Consider the following 19,788-nt stretch of genomic DNA (forward strand, 5'->3'; position numbering starts at 1 on the left):
CTGGCTATGGCTTCAGAGAGCGACACAAATCTGATGTTTGCTGCAAAAAAAAAACAAAACAAAAAAAAAAAAAGCAAAGCACAAAACACGAGGCGCAGGTGCATCTGTTAGCATCACTGCTCTGCATGAGAGGGATGACCCAGTGCATGGGTTGGTCTGTTTCTGGAGGGGGAGGGACATCCTATACTGTTCTCAGGTATGTGATCTACCAAACAACGGTTAATACAGTCACATCCAGAGCAAAGACAGGAGGGAGCAGACACCAAACAGATGCAAGGACATAGCTAAGGGAAAACACTCTGGAGAAACCAGAAAAGGAAGCTGGGAAAATTACACACAGCCCCCCCCAAAAAACACACACAAAAAACAACCCAGTAAGGAGTAACTGGAAATATAATATATACAGCACAACCATAGAGCGATGATGGGTGCTTGGCTGTGCGCTGAGCCGACAATTGGTTTCAACAGGAGTCGTAAAAAACAGAAACCCAAAAACAGGTAGTCATTGCCACGTGCAATCAGCTCTCACATTAACCAAAAGCAGGTTTTACTAGTTTCCTAGTAGGAATTTTAATGAGCTTGCTCTCGTCTCCCCGGTGGCTTAAGGTGAGGAGATCCCACTCTGTATTAACGGGTGGCTAGATTTGAGTCTTTGCTCGCAGTTAGGCCTCAATGACAGGCACCCCGGGTCAAACAAAACCAGACCCCATTTTCTAGGATGCATGTTCACCAAAATGGTTACAGAAAATAAGACTGAGAGCGTGTTCAGCGACCCCACCGTTTTACATTTAATAAAGGAAAACGTTTCAACTCAGTTAGGCTGATGGTTTACGTGCAGTTCTCCTAGAGTGGCGATAATTTGGGCGTTTTTGACCCAGCACAAAGCACCATGGGCGTTAGTATGAACGCTATGACTGCACAAACACATAATAAGAGAAACTATTTTTATGCTTTTAGCCCAAGTCATGCACGGCCTCCTGGATACAACCGACTGTCCACATATAAGAAGGAGGGAAAAGTCTGCCTGCTCTTTTATTATTCCCATGTTGCTCGCCAGCCAAGTCCCTTGCATGTCTCGGCCACTTTGGTAAGTTTTCAGGAATGCATGCATTCATATGAACATCATACACTTTTATAAGAAAAAGACCGATAACAAATGAAATCCTGCCAACATGCCAGTAAAAACATCGGTTTGTTTCAAAATCAAGTGTTCAGAAAAAAGAAAAAAAAACAACAACCCTTAAACAATGTTGTACAAACAAAAACTGCAACAAGCACAATTAAAAAAAGAAAAGAAAAAACAAGTTTTTTTTGTATGTACATACACACCCGATTTAACATACCCCGTTCTTTTAGCCCTCAGTTTTACAAGGTCGTAATTTACATGGATCATGACAAGAAAGTTATGGTGTTGGTTAATACAGTAGTACGTGTGTATACATGAGAGGAGGCTACACAAAGAGGAGAAACAGGAGAAGCTCAGACAGGTTAGCGACATGAAAGAAAAGGTTTGATGAGGAGGAAAGGGACAGCGTGTTGCTGTAGATGAGGCATAAAAATGGAGAAAGAAAGAAAAAAAGAACTAAAACAGTACGACAGACCCTACCATCCCACCCAAGCACAGAAATCAAATTTAAACTTAGCTCTCTCTTTGCAGTAGAAATGGAAAGATTAGCAATTTAATGCTTGTATTTCTTGGTTTTATCTTTTTGTTGGTTTCTTGATGATGCGTTTTTCTTTTATTTTTAGCAAGTTGTTCCGAGCCTCTGCGCTTCTTTGTCACTCCTCAGGACTAAAGAAAAAAAAGAAAAAGAAACAGAAGACTTTAATAATGACATCATTTAATCCTATTATTAGAATCCTGCCAAGTAACATTTGACCACCGATTGCATGCAGGACGTAGTGCAGCTGAAACCAAATGTGACCTAATATGTAGAATAAAACGGTCAAGGAAAGACGTTTTTCAGTGGACACTTGCACTCACCGGCCACTTTGTTGTTAGGTACATCTGCTTATTAACACAAATATCTACCCATCAAATCACATGACAGCAGGTAAGGGCTGAGCTACTGGGATTTTCCCACAAAACAATCTCTAAAGTTTACAGAGAATGGTCTGAAAGAGAGAAAATGTCTAATGAGCGGCAGTTTTCTGGGTGAATATCCCTTATTGATGTCGGAGGAGAATAGCCAGACTGCTTCAAATTGATTGGAAGGCAACAGTAACTCAAGTAACCACGCCTTACAAGACGGATATGCAGAAGAGCGTCTCTTTAATTTCCTGGTAAGAAGAGGAACCTGAGGCTTAAAAAACAAAAAAACAACAACAGTTTTCAGTTCAGCTGTGACATTTGGTAGGGTAAGAATTTAAGGTAAACTACATGAAAGCACAGATCCTTCTTGCCTCATATCATAGTTGAGGCTTGTGGTGATACTGTAACGCACAATGTCAAAAACCTCAAACTGTACTCAAAGTTAAATCTTCATCAAACGGGAGATTCACATCATGGATGTGCAGCCGACAAATCAGCAACTACTTTGTGAGGTCCTGTCAATGTATACCAAAATCCCCCAATCTGGAAGCAAACTGCTTCTGTACATTTACTGTAGTTTTTTAGATCTGTAACAAGTTTGCACTCTAGGCTGTGGCTTGTCTAAGTGTCTGCATGAGCAGCACTTGACTCCACTGACATCTAGTGGATGCACACCACAACTAAATCTATCCAGAGCTCTTACAGCTTGTTGACTAGATCTGAAAAATCTCACTTTCCTGATTTTCTTTGGCTTATCTCAGCCTGATCTGAAAGGATTTCTCAATGCAAGGCATGTTTGTAATCATCACTAAGATGGTGCGAGATTAGCTCAAGCAATACCAAAACCCCCACTGATTTTAGCCTCAAATAATGCAGAAAAGACTTCAAACTAGAAAGAGTAGCTCAAGCTGTAGCTGTGTAGTCCAATGAGGTGAGGAAGAAAGATTTCCAAAAGAACTTAATGTAGAGGTGTTATGAAAAAGTACTAAATCTAGCTAATGTGGGGAAAAGTGTGTGTCTTCTTCCATAATATACTTTGTGTTTTTAACCTTGTGTTGCTGCTTTGAGTTTGGGTGCAAAGAAAGCAGCCTTTTTTGTGTACCTGTGTCTCAAGAGCGAACCGGCGGCTGGTAGTTGTCCTGGAAACGGGCCGTTTCCTCAAAGATCAGCTCCTTCAGCCTCTCTTTGGGAAGGTCGTCCAGTTCCATGGTGAAAGTGAAGGGCTCCTCTGCGACAGGCTGCACGTTTCACACACACGCACAGACAGCAGCAGAATGTTAAGAGTCATTTCGTGAAAACGCTGCTCTGCATTTGCAAAGTGAGAAGCGCAGTGTGGTGGTGGCTTGCATGAGTTTCACACTGTTGCGACACCACACACCATAACCACGATTATTACACTTACACAAAGCAGCAGTAATCTCACAGGTAAAATAAAGTCTACAGTACAATGAACATGTGTTTACTGCACTGAATCTCTTATAGTTACACAACCTGAGAGGAAACTTAATACTTAATCCAAACACTGCTAAGAGGCTTCACAGCACAGTCCAATATAGCTGCAAATCAAATCAAATCTTAGCTTACGGTAGAAAAATGGCTAAACCCAGCTTCCTTATGTAGCTTGTATGTTGTGTAAAACTCTTTACCACACAAATTTAACACTTTGTGCATTTTGCACATAACAAAGATTGTATTTTACCTCATCTGAAGGATCGTAGTACTGCTCCAGGTAAGGGTGAGCCAGGGCCTCCTCGACGGTGATGCGCTTGATGGGGTTAAAGGTCAACATGCGGCCCAGCAGATCGAGAGCTGCATTAAAGTCACAAGGAGCTTAGTTAGTTCACTCGCCAGGTTATGCAAAAATATAACCTACAGCTTTTCTTTAATTTTCACCCGATAACTGATGACCCGAGCAAACATCACGTGAAACATTTCCAGAAGTTTGATGCGTTTCAGTTTCCAACAGTTTCTTAAATCCTGCCACTCACTCAGAACACACAAACACACAAAATGAGCCATTTTTTAAATATTAGTTGAGACAAATGCATTATAATAATATGGCAATTTCTCTATCCAATATATCACAGCTTATTTAAAGGCGTTGGTGCAGGTTTTTATCATGTGAATCATTTCCTGATGCTGCTGTTTGCTAATTGGTCGCTAACAGGAAATCTCTGTTGCTCACAGCAATCCTGATTTACAGCTGATCTCATTTACATAGACATCTGTTGAAGTGAGGTCACACCCCTGTGCCCTAATAAAGTGTGTACCTTAGAGGCAACTTTCTCCTGACTGGCTGCAAACAATTAACTATTTTAGTGTTTTATGAGCATTAATATAGGATCCTAAAACAGAACACCTGTTTGTATTTGTATACGCCAAGACTGCAAATAAACCACATCAATCGCGTTGGAGTCTGCCTTGTTTTCGGACACTTAAACGTGACAGAATGTGCAGCTGAAACGATAATAACAAACAAAACCTTATTTTAAACATTAATTTATTTGTCGTGTCTTCAACCTCTTTTCCTATGGAACAGTTTTATCTCGGTTTGTAAAAATTCAGCACCACCCTCTTCATCTGAAGGTGCATGGAAAACTCCGGGGTTAACTTGGATACGCATGTCGGTTGAAACTGAAATTTTAGTTCAGTGGCGGCAGCAAGTTGGCAGTTTGCTGGTAGTGCGTGGGCTGCCCATCTACCTGTAGAGAACATCTGCTGTCAGTGGAGGCAGCATACAAAATATGTGGTAGAACAGGCCTGAGGGTTATTCTTACTGGTGCTGCTGGTACAACAGCCAGCCAAGGGGAAGAGAGAAGTTCTAACCCACAAAAAACTGAAGTGAAACAGTGTTACAAACAATGAAATGTTTCCACTGCACAGTGCTTTCCATGCTGCATTTTATGATTTTTGATGATTTCTCTACGCTTATCCCATGCCTCGACAACCCTCTTGTCAAACAATCAGCATTCGACTAACACATAGGTCTTCCCCGACCAGCTACGTGCAGCTGGGATGTTGGAGCACACTTATGGTGGGTGCAAACCCCCCCCGCCCCCTCTCTCTCTCTCAATCCATATGCAAACAAAACAGTTTGCGCAAGATCATAAATTAGGCATCGACCTAGTAGCAGACATAAGTTAATCAGATAATAGAAAGACAACCTGGCTATGCTGAACTTGATTTGAAGTACAGGGCTCAGGAAATAGTCTGCCCTAGATGCACTCGCACCAATGAAAACACAGTTAGGTGAGGAGGCTGCCTGAGGCGGCATAAAAAACAACTGATTACTATTTTAAGATTTTTTTTCTAGATCAGTAAAAACTGTGGGGAACCTTAGCTCATTTGATAATCAAAACTATATCCAGAGAAGAAAACTCAGCAGCTGTGAAATCATGGGGAAATTACCAGTTATATTCTCACATGGGCCTAATCGAGCATGACTTAGTGTCATAAAGAAAGTACGCTTTCTTGTACATTTCTGTTGGGTAACGTCTTGATAAAGTCAGTGAAACACTGCATCTTTAGCAATGCTGAAGTATATAAATGTCCACTCCTTGCTAGTATTCAGGACTGCAAATAAACCATGCCACAGTACCTTTAGGGTCTGCCTTGTAGAACAGCTTTTCCCACGGGATCTTGGGTTTTTCAGGCAGGGACTGCAAGTAGTTCCTCGCCTTCAAGTTAATGATGCAGTTCAGATCTTCTTGAGATGGAGAGCCAAGAATGCCTGTAAAAAACACAAGGAGACTCAAGACAGCTGCTCATTAACATCACTGATCTCTAATGTGGAAATAAGAGAGAAGTATGTCTCACCCAGTATGTGGTTGAGTTGGTCCAAGTAGTGTTTCCCAGGGAAGATGGGTTTGTTGGACAACATCTCAGCCAGGATGCAGCCCACCGACCAGATGTCAATGGACTTTGAGTAGCCCTGAGACACAAACACACGCACTTAGCCCAACTGTGATTTTTATCTTTTATTTATCGAAAACTAAATAAATTAAAAAGGAAAAAAAAAAAAAAAAACCCTCATCAGTTACCCACAGTCTTACCTTGGAGTTGAGCATGATTTCTGGAGCCCTGTACCAACGAGTAGCCACATACTCAGTCAAAAAACCAGTGTGGTCGTGCTCTGGGTCGGCTATCCGCGCCAGGCCAAAGTCACAGATCTGACAACAACACAGAGGGTCAGAGGTCAAAAACAGCAGTCTGCCAGCTGGCCCAGAACAAAACTCCAGAGTGTCTGAAAGTAGTGAAGCATGTTCAGAAAGTTATTTTAGATTTAGATGTAGTTTTCTTCTCTGTTTAATATGCATGCAACACAGTTATTTTAAATGATTTTGGTCTTGTTATATGGAAACGTACAGTAAGTAACATTGTTGGGAAACAGATCCAGTATATAGCTGCAGGAACATTCGTTTAGATGCATTTATTCCTCTGGAAGGGAAGGCTTCAGAAAACCACAGCAACACGAGCTGCCTTTGTTCCTTACTCCTCCCACATGATCCAACTAATCCAGGGATTGATGGCTGAAGGTTCATAGTTCACCCGGACTACTCTAAGGCTGTGCAACATTGAAACAAATGGCTCAAAATAACAACAACAACAACAAAAAAAAGATTGGAGATGAGATTTTGTTTGCCTTGTATTCAAGTTTTACTGTTTTGTTTTTTTTTTTTAATTATTTTTCATCACTTTTTATGCACTTTCTTACAAAATCTTTATGATTCCTTAAAAGATAAGATATTCCTATCATTTATCTGTAATTCCCAATACACTCGCAGAAACACCGTTTACACTGTGTGGTTGCATCCTTACTTACTTTAGACACCATGAGAGGTGTTTTTAGGATCGTTTTCAGCCATAAAATAAGAAGCATGAGCTAGAGAGCCTAGTCATTTCATACTAAAATTCATTGAAAGTGCAAAATTTGACTGAAGCCAGCTGAGGTGAACACTTGTCATTCTCATCAGATGTGCTGCGGTGCGTTTCAGAAGCTTCCAGGTAGATGTTCTCTGCTTAGCTAAAAATATGTGCCCGGTCTATTTCTGACAAGCGCCGCATCACACCGCACAGAGCCGATTGAGCAGGAAGGAAAGTAAGAGAGAAGAATGGCCTTGGGCATCTGGTCAGTTTTCAAAATAAAACACCCGGATGTGGTCCGAAGCCGTGGCCAGGATGGAGCAAAACCACACTGCAGCTGGGAAGCGACACAGCCGTCAATTAAGCTCTAAATACAGCATACATTACAAGGCCCAAAGACTGTATCATTAAAACAGTAGCAACCTGGTTTTCCTGGCAGAGCCTTCAAACATTCCTTCGAAGTTTTTTTTTTAATCTTCTTGAGAGCTGGCTGATGTAACCGCTGTTGCCCACAATGCTACTTTTATGTTTAATTACATGGAAATAAATGGCCTAAATGCCATATAACACTGACTTTGCAGCACATAAATGTCAAATGACCAGATTTACACTCAGAGCCTTCATATGCTGTATCAAGTATGTAAAATCCACTATCCCACACCAAGGGGAGGGAAAAAAAATAAATAAATTGTTGTCGTTTTAAATGGTGATTGCGGCATGCACATGTGAGCTAACCTTGAGGTCGCAGGTGGTGTTGATGAGCAGGTTGGAGGGCTTGAGATCCCGGTGCAGCACGTTGGCGGAGTGAATGTACTTGAGGCCTCGCAGGATCTGGTAGAGGAAGTAGCAGACGTGGTCGTTGCTTAGCCTTTGGCTCTTCAGTAGCTTGTACAGGTCGGTCTCCATCAGGGTCTGCACAATGTAGCTAGAAGGATGCACGGGTCAAGGAGGACAACAACAGCTAGTATCTACTGATGCTGGAGGATAGGAACACTTCGTGGATGCTTTCTGCAGCTAAATATGGTTCAAATCCAGTGAAAATCGGCTGAAGCCTTTTTCGTAAACCTTTCAGGTCAGGAGTCATTTTGTTGTGCAAATCAAACAACAGAAAACCTAAATGACTACAGACTCTAGCAGGAGTGTACATAGCCCAAAAGAGCCTACAGGTGGCTTTACCAAATTTAGAATATCCATTATACTTCGGTATCCTTTTGCAGCACTGCATAAATACATATTTCAATCATTCAACTGTTCTAGATCCAGATCAGCAAGTATTGCAAGTATTAACAGTAGGTTTATAGAGGAAAGTCTGAAAGGTAGATGTGCGCACAGTCCTGGTTGATTTAAAAAACGCTCCTAAATGATCACAACTGTTACAGTTTGTGATAAAGACAAAAATTGTTTTGGAAAGAAAAGAAGACGAGTTTTACAGCAATATTCGCTGCATCATTGTGACACAAACCATTTGCTATCTGAACACAGACAGAAAAATAGTTCAAACTAGATTTTTATGACAAGTGCTTAATATTACTGTGACTACACGACCATTTTAGAGAACATTTAAATGGTTCCTGAGTCCAAAATAAGTCCACTTAGGCTGAATGACACTTGTTAAAGGGTTAAGAGGCCCACAGTGCACGGTGCACTAACCAGCTGAGCTACACACAGAAAGTAGTAACTAAATGATGATGCCATCAGCGGACAGATTTGATTATCCTTAGCAAACTCAGTCAAGTTTTCACGAGTTCATATAAACACTACGTGACTAAGTAAAGCAAACCAAGCAGATAAAACAACAGGATACACAAAAAATGCGACTCATGCATTTCCTTTCCGTTTCTCAGAAGACAATACAACTGTTCTCAGTCAGTGCCGAGTTCCGAGGATGCTCGCTACTGCCCAATGTGGCTGAATAACAGAGATCTTAGCAATGATTCAGCAGCTCAAGCCGTTTGAGTAAAGTGGTCAAATGACTGACTCTCGAGGCCATTTGATGAAAATGTTTCGCTCTGTGAAGCAAATCTGATATTATAGATTTGATTGATCTCTACCAGCCACAGCATTAATGTTTCCAGGTTTCCTTTCTTAACCCATCCTACTGACTTTAACTCTATGCACACACAGAGCAAGTAAAAGATGGATTAATAATTTGTGTTTGCTCGTCTGGTCTAAATTCACCACAAGCCACACAATTTTAATAACTGTGCAGTCACAGCTGACTTATCCGAGCCACAAGCTTAGAGAGAAAAACCAGAGGTGGTTGAAGTTCTGCGAGAGTCACAAATGTTACAGGTGAGGGCTAAACCTGTACTTGAGCCCCACCCCCCAAAAACATCTGTAATCAAACAGCCCTACTTTGTCTTTTTAAACACACAAACCTGCAGTTGACTTCAGCATCTGTACCATCATGATGCTGCATGACTTCTTCATTGGCTAAATCCAGTAAAGAATAGTGTGCTACAGTGCGTTTGCATAATAAACTCGCAAATTTCATATTAGTCATTGTTCTCAGCATCTTAAAGATGGCTCACTTCCTTCACAGTAAAAATTTGATCTCACATATTCCCTGAAACAACAACAACCTCGCAGAACTTGCTTCAGGTATTAAACTCTGTTTAGAGTTTATGGACTCTTGAGACAGTTTTAATGTAACCATGTTCTTGTCTCTCCTTTAGTAACATCTCAATCTCAGTGTGACTGCCTGCTTGATTTTTTTAACCATAATGGAATGGAAAAAGCAGGATACACATCCCTCATGTTGTCGAGCTGCTGTGCCCTGATGATGTCGTTGATGCCGATGATGTTCTCATGGTGGAAACGCAGCAGGATCTTGATTTCCCTCAGCGTGCGCTGGCAGTACGTCTGGTGCTCGAATGGGCTGATTTTCTTGATGGCTACGCGCTGGTTTGTCAAGTTGTCCAGAGCAGAGCTGGGAAGAGGCACAGGACAGGGGTCAGATTACACACTGCATAGATACGGTATTACAAACTGGGCTGACACTGAGCTCCATAAGGGTGCTTCAAACTGTCACTACTAACAACAAGCAATGGGGCTTTTTTTTGGCTGTAATATGTTGAGAAGCACTGTAGCTGTAGGCCGGAGTGTGGGCGCAGTGTCAGCACGATGGAGATGTAGGATGCATGAGGAGCAGGCAGGGCTGGAAAAAAAGGTGAGGATGGTTTCTTTCTTGTGGTGAGTTTTGCATTAAAAAAAAGACACTCATCTTTATCAGGAACACTAAGTGAAAGATCATTCTTGGGTTGCACAACACACTGAAATATTGCGAGGATGTATGTAAGTTTTGGAGCTTTCGCATGTTTAACAGACACTCCAAGACCACTTGGATCGCTGTCAGTGTGCCAAACAGTTATTGCTGTCAATGTTTACAAACAGGGAAAGCAGCAGCAAAGTCACGTGACCACGATGGCACAAACAATATAGCACTATGCTATCAGAGCTGGCAGAGAGCCGCACGGTGTGTGCGCCCTGCTGAGGTGGGATGTGTGGGCCCAACATCCATCTCGCTGCTGTGCCATCTGATTGTTCATGAGGCCGAGCTGTGAACGCAGCGACATGACACTGATAATCAAACGCATCTAACATGGTTGGACACGTCCACACGAAAAGGTGCAGCTCTCATACGTCGATAACACGAGGGAGAGGCCTCGGCAAGGCTCACAAATGTCACTCGCATCCTCCGCAGCAGCTCTGTCAGAATTAAAACAGAGATCGGAGCGATTTTGAGGCTGGTTCCGGACGTGGCTACAGCGATAACCAACTTTCCTCTGCGGTCAAACGCCGCCTGCAGAAGAAGATCTGATTGCAGTAGCAAACTACGTCCTGCGCAAACACTCCCCAAATCTTGTTTCCTGTAAAGCTCATAGCCACGCCTGTGGCTGTTCGGCTAACCCGAGTCACCGTAAAGCTAGGCTGCTCAAGAGGTTCAACAGTGTCTTAAGTGCCAATCATCGTGACTGAACACACATTAACTCGACCCCGCTTGTAGAATACAGCCGCTAAAGCGAGCTGGCTCACAGTGTTTGCTAATAAACACATTATGTTAGCTAGCGCGTTCGCTTCGCGCTACGGTAGCCCGACAAGAGATGACAAGCGCTACTACTCACCACACCATTCCGTAAGCACCCTCCCCGATGTACGACAGGTTCGTATAGCGGGGGCCCACGTCAAAAATCTGTCCTTTCACGGACTCGGCTGGAGTCCTGGGCACCGGAGCTACGGGCGGTGCATCGGGCGCAACAGGCGCAGCAGCAGCGACAGCAGCGCTGTCGGAGGCTTCGGCCGCGACCGCCGCAGTGCTGCTTGTATCCGCCATTCTTCCTCTCCAAACCGCTCCGAGACTGTCAGGGAGTGTCACTAGGCCCCGCCGCCGCTTTCAGCTGCTCTTTAACGGCCGTCTGAGGCTTTAATCGTGCGGACTGTGTGACTGACGGGGCGCAGCAACTGGGCCCTCTACTACTGGAGCGTAAATGGATTTCGTGCGCGAGCGGGGATTTGGTCTCAGCAGTCAGCGTAAATGCGCGTGCAAGAGTTGCGTTAGATTTAATTAAAAGGATGGTTCCGTTGGGCGGCAGCGTGTCATTTGGCTCCAAACGACAGGCACCGCCTACTCCGCTGCTGTAGTGAGGCAAAACAAGCGGCCATACAAGAATTAAACTTGCAGCAGCCGCGAGTGGGCGTGCCGAAATATGTTGCATGCTGGCTGTTATGGAAAACAAATTAAATAGTTTCTGATGAATTTGAACTTTGGCTTGTTTTGTTTTTTTGTATATTAAATATTTTAGAACAATAAAAATAGTTTTAAATGGTGGTTTGAACACGCCGTGGCAGGATAATGTCACAGGAGAGGCTTTTTTGTTTACATGTACACAGACTTTATTGTATGTCAGGTTTATTACATAAGGCATCACATTATTATTTATACATTACAACAGCAATAATACTACCAGTATATAGCTGGCAACTACTGTTGGTAAATATCAAACATCATTTAAACATATACAAGTGTTAGTGTCAGGATGTTTCTTCTTCCATATACACCAGAATAATAATAATAATAATAATAATAATAATAATAAAATACAGCATAAAATAATCAATCTATCTATCTATCTATCTATCTATCTATCTATCTATCTATCTATCTATCTATCTATCTATCTATCTATCTATCTATCTATCTATCATAAACATATGTCTCTTTCAAGTACTGTTGCTGCAGTGAGAGTACTAACTGAGATGGGGAAAAGAGATCATATTTCTCCCATGGAGTTGCTGCTCTTCATTGGCCCCCGGTTAAATCCAGAATTGAATTTAAAACTCGTCTACTCACATACAACCACTTATATAGTCAGGCCCCATCATATCGTGCATAGGACCACATTATCCTAACAGAGCACTTTGCTTGCAGACCCTAGGCTTAATTGTGGTTCCAAGAGTATTTACAAGTAGAATAGGAGGCAGAGCCCCAGGATTCTCTCTTCTGTGGAACCAGGACCCAATTTGGATTTGGGAGACAGACACCATATCTACTTCCAAAATTAGACCTAAAAGCCTTCCTTTTTGTTAAAACTTATAGAGCTGGATCACGTGACCCTGAACCACCCCTTAGTTACGCTAAGCTGCATTGTGCTATTGAATTTACTCATCAGTGATTATTAAACCTTGGCTGTGTTGGTTCTCTTCTCTTTCCCTTCACCACCCGGTCGATCTGGTCCTCCCCGAGCCTGACTCTACAGGAGGTTTCTTTCTGTTGAAAGCGAATTTTCCCTACTCACTGTCACCAAGTGCTCACCCAGAGAAGGTCATCAGGTTGTTGTTTGGTCAAACTGACTCCCTTCTCTAATTTTTCTCTTTCCGCGTTTTTAACAATTTACCGACACTTACACGGAAATGTTTTCTAAAAGCTTACAAACGTTTGCACATTATGCAGATATCGATCAAAACATTAAAAAACAACAACACTATTTTCATTTATTTTTTTATGTTGCACTAAGCTATACGTGTCAAATACAGGACATTCATTTACCTGTCGGTCATCTTTTTTTTTAAATAAACTTTAAACGGCCGATCACTATGGAAACGAGCGCCACCGTCGTAGGCGCACCCCTTTGCGGACGTCACCTTGCAGGGCGTTGCACTTCCTGGTTTCCGTTGTGTTGTACTTTCTAGGCTACTGATTGATTGGAGGAATGATACATTTACCCCTGCGGCGACACTTGGTCGGACCGATTCGTTTAGCGTTTACTCTTCTCGGACTCCCGCATACCGTCTGGACCTCCGGAGTAAGGTATGGACGGGAACATTACTTATAAGCCTTTACCTTGAAGCTATCAAGCTAATAAGCATAGGGAAATATAAAGTCTGACTGAATAGTGCTCACCAGGTAATTTTAGTACTGTACAGTGGCTTGGGTTATATGCACAATCCAATTTATTCACAATGGATATCAAAATAGATGTTAATATGCACGAGATTATAGACATGACCACTGAAGATCAGCTATACAGAATGATCACTGTACAGATTTCAACACGGCAGAAGCAGCTGTGTAACAGCAGCTGTAATCCCGCTGCCCTGCACTGATTAACGGCCTACTCCTTTAATCTATGTGCGTGTGACAGAAGATATTTCTTGTCATCATTGAGGGGCAATGGCATTTTCATAATGTGGAGAGAAAGGAGTGCATGTGGAGTACTTACATTATCTTCTCTCTCCTTTAGGCCTGCTATTTCCTGCCCTTCTTCTTACCCCTTCCCAACCAGTAAAACCATCAGCGCTGACAACACTAGTTACTGCCGCCGGCACTCGACCATGCCATCTTCAGTAGGGCCTCATGTAAAGTCCAGATGCCCACAGTATCCAGGGTCCAATATCAAGCGCTTGTCTGTGCCTGATGACAAGGTGGACTGGACTCAGAAGTGGCCCGAGTATAATCCAGTCAGCTACACGGCCCCTTCAGTTTTAAATAACCCAGCCTGGGCGGATCCTGATATTGGGTGAGCAACAAATAGCACCTTTAATGCTTATCAAGTACATTCTGGTAGCGCCATGCGAGTAATGTAATCTGATCTATGAAGCATTATAGATTTTTTTTCTACACTTGTTTTGTAGCGCCTCTCCAAAGTTTAACACTGTGGATGGTGCTGTGGACAGGACGAGCTTTGAGGGAAGCTATAAAGTGGAAAATGGAAAACCGCTGTAAGTTATACCTCTAAGATGGTTTTTCCGATATTTAATAAAACATCCAGTTTAGTAGAATTTGCCCTGGTAACTGCAGTGTTAGCAAACCTTTCACACTGCAGAGCTGTTTCATTAGCTGTTATTGTTAAAGGCATTGCTTACAAGTCTCAAAACTCCATATAAAAAATTTTACTCCCATAGAAATCCTTGTGGACGCACAGGGTTGGCAGGCAGAGGGTTGCTAGGACGATGGGGACCCAACCATGCAGCAGATCCAATAGTCACCAGGTACCTATTCTTTTGCTTTACACAGTGCAATTATCCACACTCACATACCGCGCATGAATAATTTAAAAGTGGAAATCTCAGTGCACATTAGTGCCAAGTAATTTGATATCCATCTGAAAGCTGACTTCAACTGAAACAGTTTCATATCATAGCTAAAAGTCGATGAATTCAAAGACAACCGGTTGCATTTATGCACATTTCACCATCTGACAGATGGAAGGTAGATGTCAAAGGGGCAAAGATTCACCACTCAGTCTCCCAAAAGCCTGTTCTGCAGTTTGTGTCTATCAAGAGGAAGGACTGTGGGGAGTGGGCCATTCCTGGGGTAAGTGTTTTTTATGTTTCTTCTGTCTATACAGGGGCGTCCCGCCATTCTTGCTTGCCATATGGTGTCTACAAAAATGCTGTAGGGCAGCAAAAACAAGATTTCATTGTCGTGGAAGGGAGGGGTTTGGAGATATGTAAGAAGTTATAGTCCTGTTGTTGTTTTTGCAGGGCATGGTAGATCCAGGCGAGCAGGTTTCTCTCACACTGCAGCGGGAGTTCTCAGAAGAAGCATTGAACTCGCTCTCGAGTTCCCCAGCAGAGAGAGCGGAAATCCATCAGCGCATCACCAATCTCTTCAAATCGTCAGGATTTATGGTTCGTAAAGTGGCTTATGTGTTTGCTGCCATATTTGAATCACCAGGTGGGTCTGTCAGGTCAACTATCAGGCTTTTTCTCTGAGAGCTGACAGCTTGTGATCTTTCTCCTTCAGGTCTATAAGGGCTATGTCGATGATCCCAGAAACACTGACAATTCCTGGATGGAGACGGTTGCTGTCAACTTTCACGATGACTTAGGTATCATTAATTATGAGGAATGCTATTCCTTCTTTTTTCTTTCACCTCTGCTTGTCAGCATTTTTCTAGCGTTTTAAAAAAGTTGATGAATGTATATGAATATAAAACACTGGACCGTAATACTGTATATAAAAGATGAATGTGGCCACTTTTAATGTCACACATTGGTTCGTTAAGTCGTGTTTTGAAGATTCATCCTCAAGATTTTGGCGGTCACTGTCTTGGTTTCCTGACCCTCACACACTGCATATTCAAAAAGTATCAACCTGTCAGTCACAATGTGGCGCAAAGACCTAAAACAACCTAAAACGTCTTTTTGAGTCGCCCCCTGCTGTATATTAGAAAAAAAGAAATGGAGGTTTTAAAGCACTTCCAGATTGGATTTAAGACTTGGTAGTTGGTGGCGCCCAGTGTTGGGTGTAATATGTTACTTAAAACTACAATGACATTAGATTTTTCAGTAATACAACAATTAAAGAACGTGTTACTCCATTAAATTCAGTAATTATATTTAATTTTCATTTATTATTACTCACATTATTTGAGGAGTGAAGTTATGGAGTTTAGTTTTGTTTTTATTGCACAAAAGGACAAGAGGATGTTGGTAAAGTTGCAAGAATCTGCACATACATCATGCTGATGCTAAGCTAGTGAAAAAGCCAGAGTTATGTTAAAATTGAGTGAATGCTGACCCCAGCCCAGCAGTCAGACAGTCAGACCCTGAACTTCAACAGTGATGATCAGTCAGCACTGTAGCCTCCATTTCTATCTGTACATGTTTGTAAAGTAGGATCGCTGAAGTCTTCTTGAGGTGGTTTCCATCTTCGTTGTGTGTTACCAGCTTTGTGTTCATATGTAAACACAAGAAAAGATCATACCAAACAAATCTCTTTGTTTTTACATCAGGTAACAGCGTGAGCGAGCTGCCACTGGAAGCTGGTGATGACGCCGGACAGGTCCAGTGGGTTGACCTTGACTCATCTTTCCCCCTTTATGCGAACCACTCCCATTTCCTGGAGATTGTTGCCAAAGAGAGGAAAGCGCACTGGTAGCCAAAAACGAATGAATGCTTTAAGAGAGAAGGAAACTTAAAAGCCTTACAGCCCCTTGGTGTGGTGAGAGGGCTCATCAACTGAAGTAGCATGGCATTTTATGTGAGCCTACTTACACTGATTGATGTACAAAACCCTAACACATATTAATTTATATTAAAACTCCCAAAGATGTACTCTGCAGTTTAAAAGAGATAGCATGCTGTTTGATATACTAAAAGAGAACTATTGTACATTTAGATTAAACCCTTTGACTGACTGCTTCCAAGATAGTAAAAATAAGCCTGTAAGAACAAGAGGAAGCACAGATTATGCTAATGTATTCAATGCTAACAAGTATCACATTAACCAAACACAATGATCTCCCGAACATAACAGTACTACTAAATTAATGGAAGGGGAGAAATCAGAATAAAGAAGTGGAATCTGGCTTTGATCTTTACATGTGAAAAGGATATGATGATGGTGATGCGCAGGAGCAGACATGGTTTCGAGTGGCAACAGACGGTGGATGTAAAACAGCATTTTGCAATCAGCAGGCTGCCTTTCCAAATGTACACATCAAAACGTGTCATCTCACAGGTCGGGATACTTCTCAGGGAGGCAGTGATGAATTATGCATGAAAGATCTTGAAATCTGTGTGAGACAAACACTAACACCTCTGTTATTTAAAGGTACTGCAGAATGGAGGGTCCCAAAATGAATCGAATAAATACATAATTAATTATGTCAATAATGGGTTCAAATTGGAAATGCGTTAATTGTTTTTATTACATGTTTTAAATGAAACTCTATTTTGAATGATTATTTTGTAATAAGTTTATTATTTTCAATTTCAAATAATTAATGACAAATGTCAATAATTATTTATTCATCTATTTAGCTCATTCTTTTTGGCACTCATGTCCTCTATTCTCAACAACCAAAAATAATTATTTATAAAATCCCGTTAGGAGTGGCAGCTGCTTTGTCTTCAGATTGATTTTCCAGATAAGATAAGATAAGATAAGATAAGACTTTATTGATCCCACAACGGGGAAATTTTTGCGTTACCTCAGCTCAGGTACAGATATATGAAGGAAATACAAAAATACAATTAAGTACAATCAATGAAAAAAAGTAAGATAATACACTATATACAATGGTAGCATACACAGTATGTGATTATGGATATAGTTGGAAATATGGAAGACATAAACTATATAGCTTGGAAGGTCATGGAAGGTCCATTATGCATGAAGTGGTGACCGTGGATGTTCACAGTGTCCAGTGACTTATGACATCGTGATTGAGGAGTTATAGAGTCTAACTGCTGTTGGGATGAATGATCTGCGAAAGCGCTCCTCCCTTATTTTACAAGGTATTGTCAGGCCTGACCGTGACTAAACTGGTGAGGACATCAGTTGGGCTTATCAAGCATTAACCTTAATCAAATTAGGGCCCCAAGAGTTCCAGGAGGCACCACAAATCCTATAAAACTATTTTATTTGCTCTCCGACCACAATGTCACCCATGTAAGGGCCAATTCTGCTGTTTAAATTTCACTTCAGTAAGCATATGATGCACTATAGCCCTAAAATTATGGGCTGGATGACAGCTTTTTGGCAGTAAAATTCTGCACAAACACTTTAATTATTGGTATCATTAATTGCTCGTCTTAAAGCTTTACAGGTTCTGTAAAGTATTTTTTTAATATAAGGTGTAATGTGAAAATTAACAGGGGTTTACTTATGAAACTTGCACTGATTAAAATTATTATTATTTTTCAAATGTTTGTCTGCATAACTTAAAAATGTACATTGTTGTGAAATCGTGAGTTCAATTGTATGGGTTTCCTCATTAAATATGCACCATTATAAAGTAGTTACTGTGTGAGCAACGTCAGCTGGTTTCAGCTCACACAGTCACACCAGAAACAGTTTCCTTATATGTTTTTGTTTGTGCCATTGAGAGCTACACCAATGTTTCATGTGTACTTTGCATTCTATTCATGTGAAAATAAATTCCCACATATATTAAACAAGTTAAATGTGTTTGCCTCACACTGTGTTGCTGTGTGCACTCTATGTTGTATGCGCAGTGATCCCTTTTTCCACCAGCATAGTAGTGCAGGCCCTCACAGCTTCTAGTGGTTAGTACAAACTGATGTTCCAACCATTTTATTAAGCACGTATCCAATTCAGGGGTGGAGCTAGAGCTTAAACCTATAGCCAAATAATGACTCCAATTCTAAAAAACATGGGATGCTGTATAAAATGTAAATAATAACAGAATGCAATGATTTGCAAATCTTATAAACCTGTATTTCATTCACTGTAGAACAGAGAAAACATATCAACGCATCATTTTATTGTTTCATGTAAAATATTGGCTCATTTTGAATTTGATGGCAGCAACATGCCTCTAAAGAAGATAGGGCAACAAAAAGACTGGAAAAGTAAGAGGAACTAAAAAGAAGCAACTGGAGGAACATTTTGCATTTAGGTTGAGTGACAACAGGTTGTGATTGGATATAAAAAGACTATTAAGAAAAACATCTTAAAGTTTCACCAATCTATATAAAAACTGCATCTACAAAATTAAGGAGTAATTTAAGAAAAAATGTTCTTCAATGTAAAATTGTGCATTCTTTAATACTGTATCATTGACAGTACATGATATCATCGGAAGATTTTGAAAATCTGGAGAAATCTCTGTGTGCAAGGGACAAGGCCAAAAATCAATATTGGTTGCCTGTGATTTTCAGGCCCTCAGTGCACTAGATTTAAAACAGATATAATTCTTGAATAATTCTTGAATGAAACGGGCTCAGGAACTCGTTCAGAAAGAAATCATCGTCTGTGAACACGGTTCACCAGACTATCCAAAAATTTAGGTTAAAGCTAAAAAGAAGCCATATATGAACATGATCCAGAAATACTGCCTTTTTCTTTGGGCCAATTCTCACTTAAAATGGACTGGGCCAAAGTGGAAAACGTCTTCTGTGTTCGGACTAATTACAGTTTAAAATTCACTTTGAAAACATGGAAACTACATCATTTGGACTAAAAGTAGTAGCTGTACCATCTGGCTTGTAAACAGCACTCAGTTCAAGAGTATATAATTGCTTATGAAACTGACAGCTTTCACACTGGAAAGGTCGCATACAGTTTTTTAGAGTAACATGTACTCCCACTCCCACTCAGATGATATCCTTTTCAGAGAAGACCTTGCATAGTTCAGCAAGACAATGCTTTGATTTAATCCAAGGAACTTCTTGGTGTGAGTCGACAGTGTTTTTAAAAATCCAACCAAAATGTCTGGACCACAAATACACTAACATGTCTGCATTAATTTGCACAGAGCCCCACAAAATAGGGATCAGGTATCCTTAAAAGTCTTTTTCTGCTATTACTAACATGATGCTTACAAATTATTTTTACATTCAAGGTGCAGCATGTGTGAACGTAAATGTCCTTGGCTTTGAAATACTCGTTTACTTATGTTTTTAAAATTGCAGATATAACTTGC

General features: G+C 41.1%; 2 protein-coding genes across 4 annotated transcripts; one reads left to right on the forward strand and one right to left on the reverse strand.

Annotated features, from left to right (window-relative positions):
* Positions 1-1,270: 1,270 nt before the first annotated feature.
* Positions 1,271-12,967, reverse strand: mapk3 (mitogen-activated protein kinase 3). 3 transcript variants are annotated; one of them, XM_026165388.1, is made up of 9 exons: positions 12,942-12,967; positions 9,642-9,824; positions 7,631-7,820; positions 6,085-6,201; positions 5,849-5,963; positions 5,631-5,762; positions 3,732-3,841; positions 3,135-3,270; positions 1,271-1,792 (listed from the first exon to the last, which is right to left on the reverse strand). In XM_026165388.1, the coding sequence occupies exons 1-8, from the start codon at positions 12,950-12,952 to the stop codon at positions 3,142-3,144; spliced, it is 987 nt and encodes a 328-aa protein (XP_026021173.1). In that variant the 5' UTR covers positions 12,953-12,967; the 3' UTR covers positions 1,271-1,792; positions 3,135-3,141. The 3 variants fall into 3 exon arrangements, with proteins under 3 accessions (XP_026021173.1, XP_026021172.1, XP_026021171.1); XM_026165387.1 differs by lacking the exon at positions 12,942-12,967 and adding an exon at positions 12,708-12,831; XM_026165386.1 differs by lacking the exon at positions 12,942-12,967 and adding an exon at positions 11,020-11,423.
* A 52-nt stretch (positions 12,968-13,019) lies between these two features.
* Positions 13,020-17,310, forward strand: nudt9 (nudix (nucleoside diphosphate linked moiety X)-type motif 9). Its single transcript, XM_026165400.1, has 8 exons — positions 13,020-13,202; positions 13,636-13,911; positions 14,027-14,113; positions 14,297-14,383; positions 14,597-14,708; positions 14,879-15,025; positions 15,141-15,225; positions 16,132-17,310. Exons 1-8 carry the CDS (start codon positions 13,105-13,107, stop codon positions 16,275-16,277), a joined length of 1,038 nt encoding a protein of 345 aa, XP_026021185.1. The 5' UTR covers positions 13,020-13,104; the 3' UTR covers positions 16,278-17,310.
* The last annotated feature ends 2,478 nt before the right edge of the window (positions 17,311-19,788 follow it).

The sequence above is a fragment of the Astatotilapia calliptera genome, chromosome 4 (genome assembly GCF_900246225.1).
Source record: "Astatotilapia calliptera chromosome 4, fAstCal1.2, whole genome shotgun sequence".
Taxonomy (NCBI): domain Eukaryota; kingdom Metazoa; phylum Chordata; class Actinopteri; order Cichliformes; family Cichlidae; genus Astatotilapia; species Astatotilapia calliptera.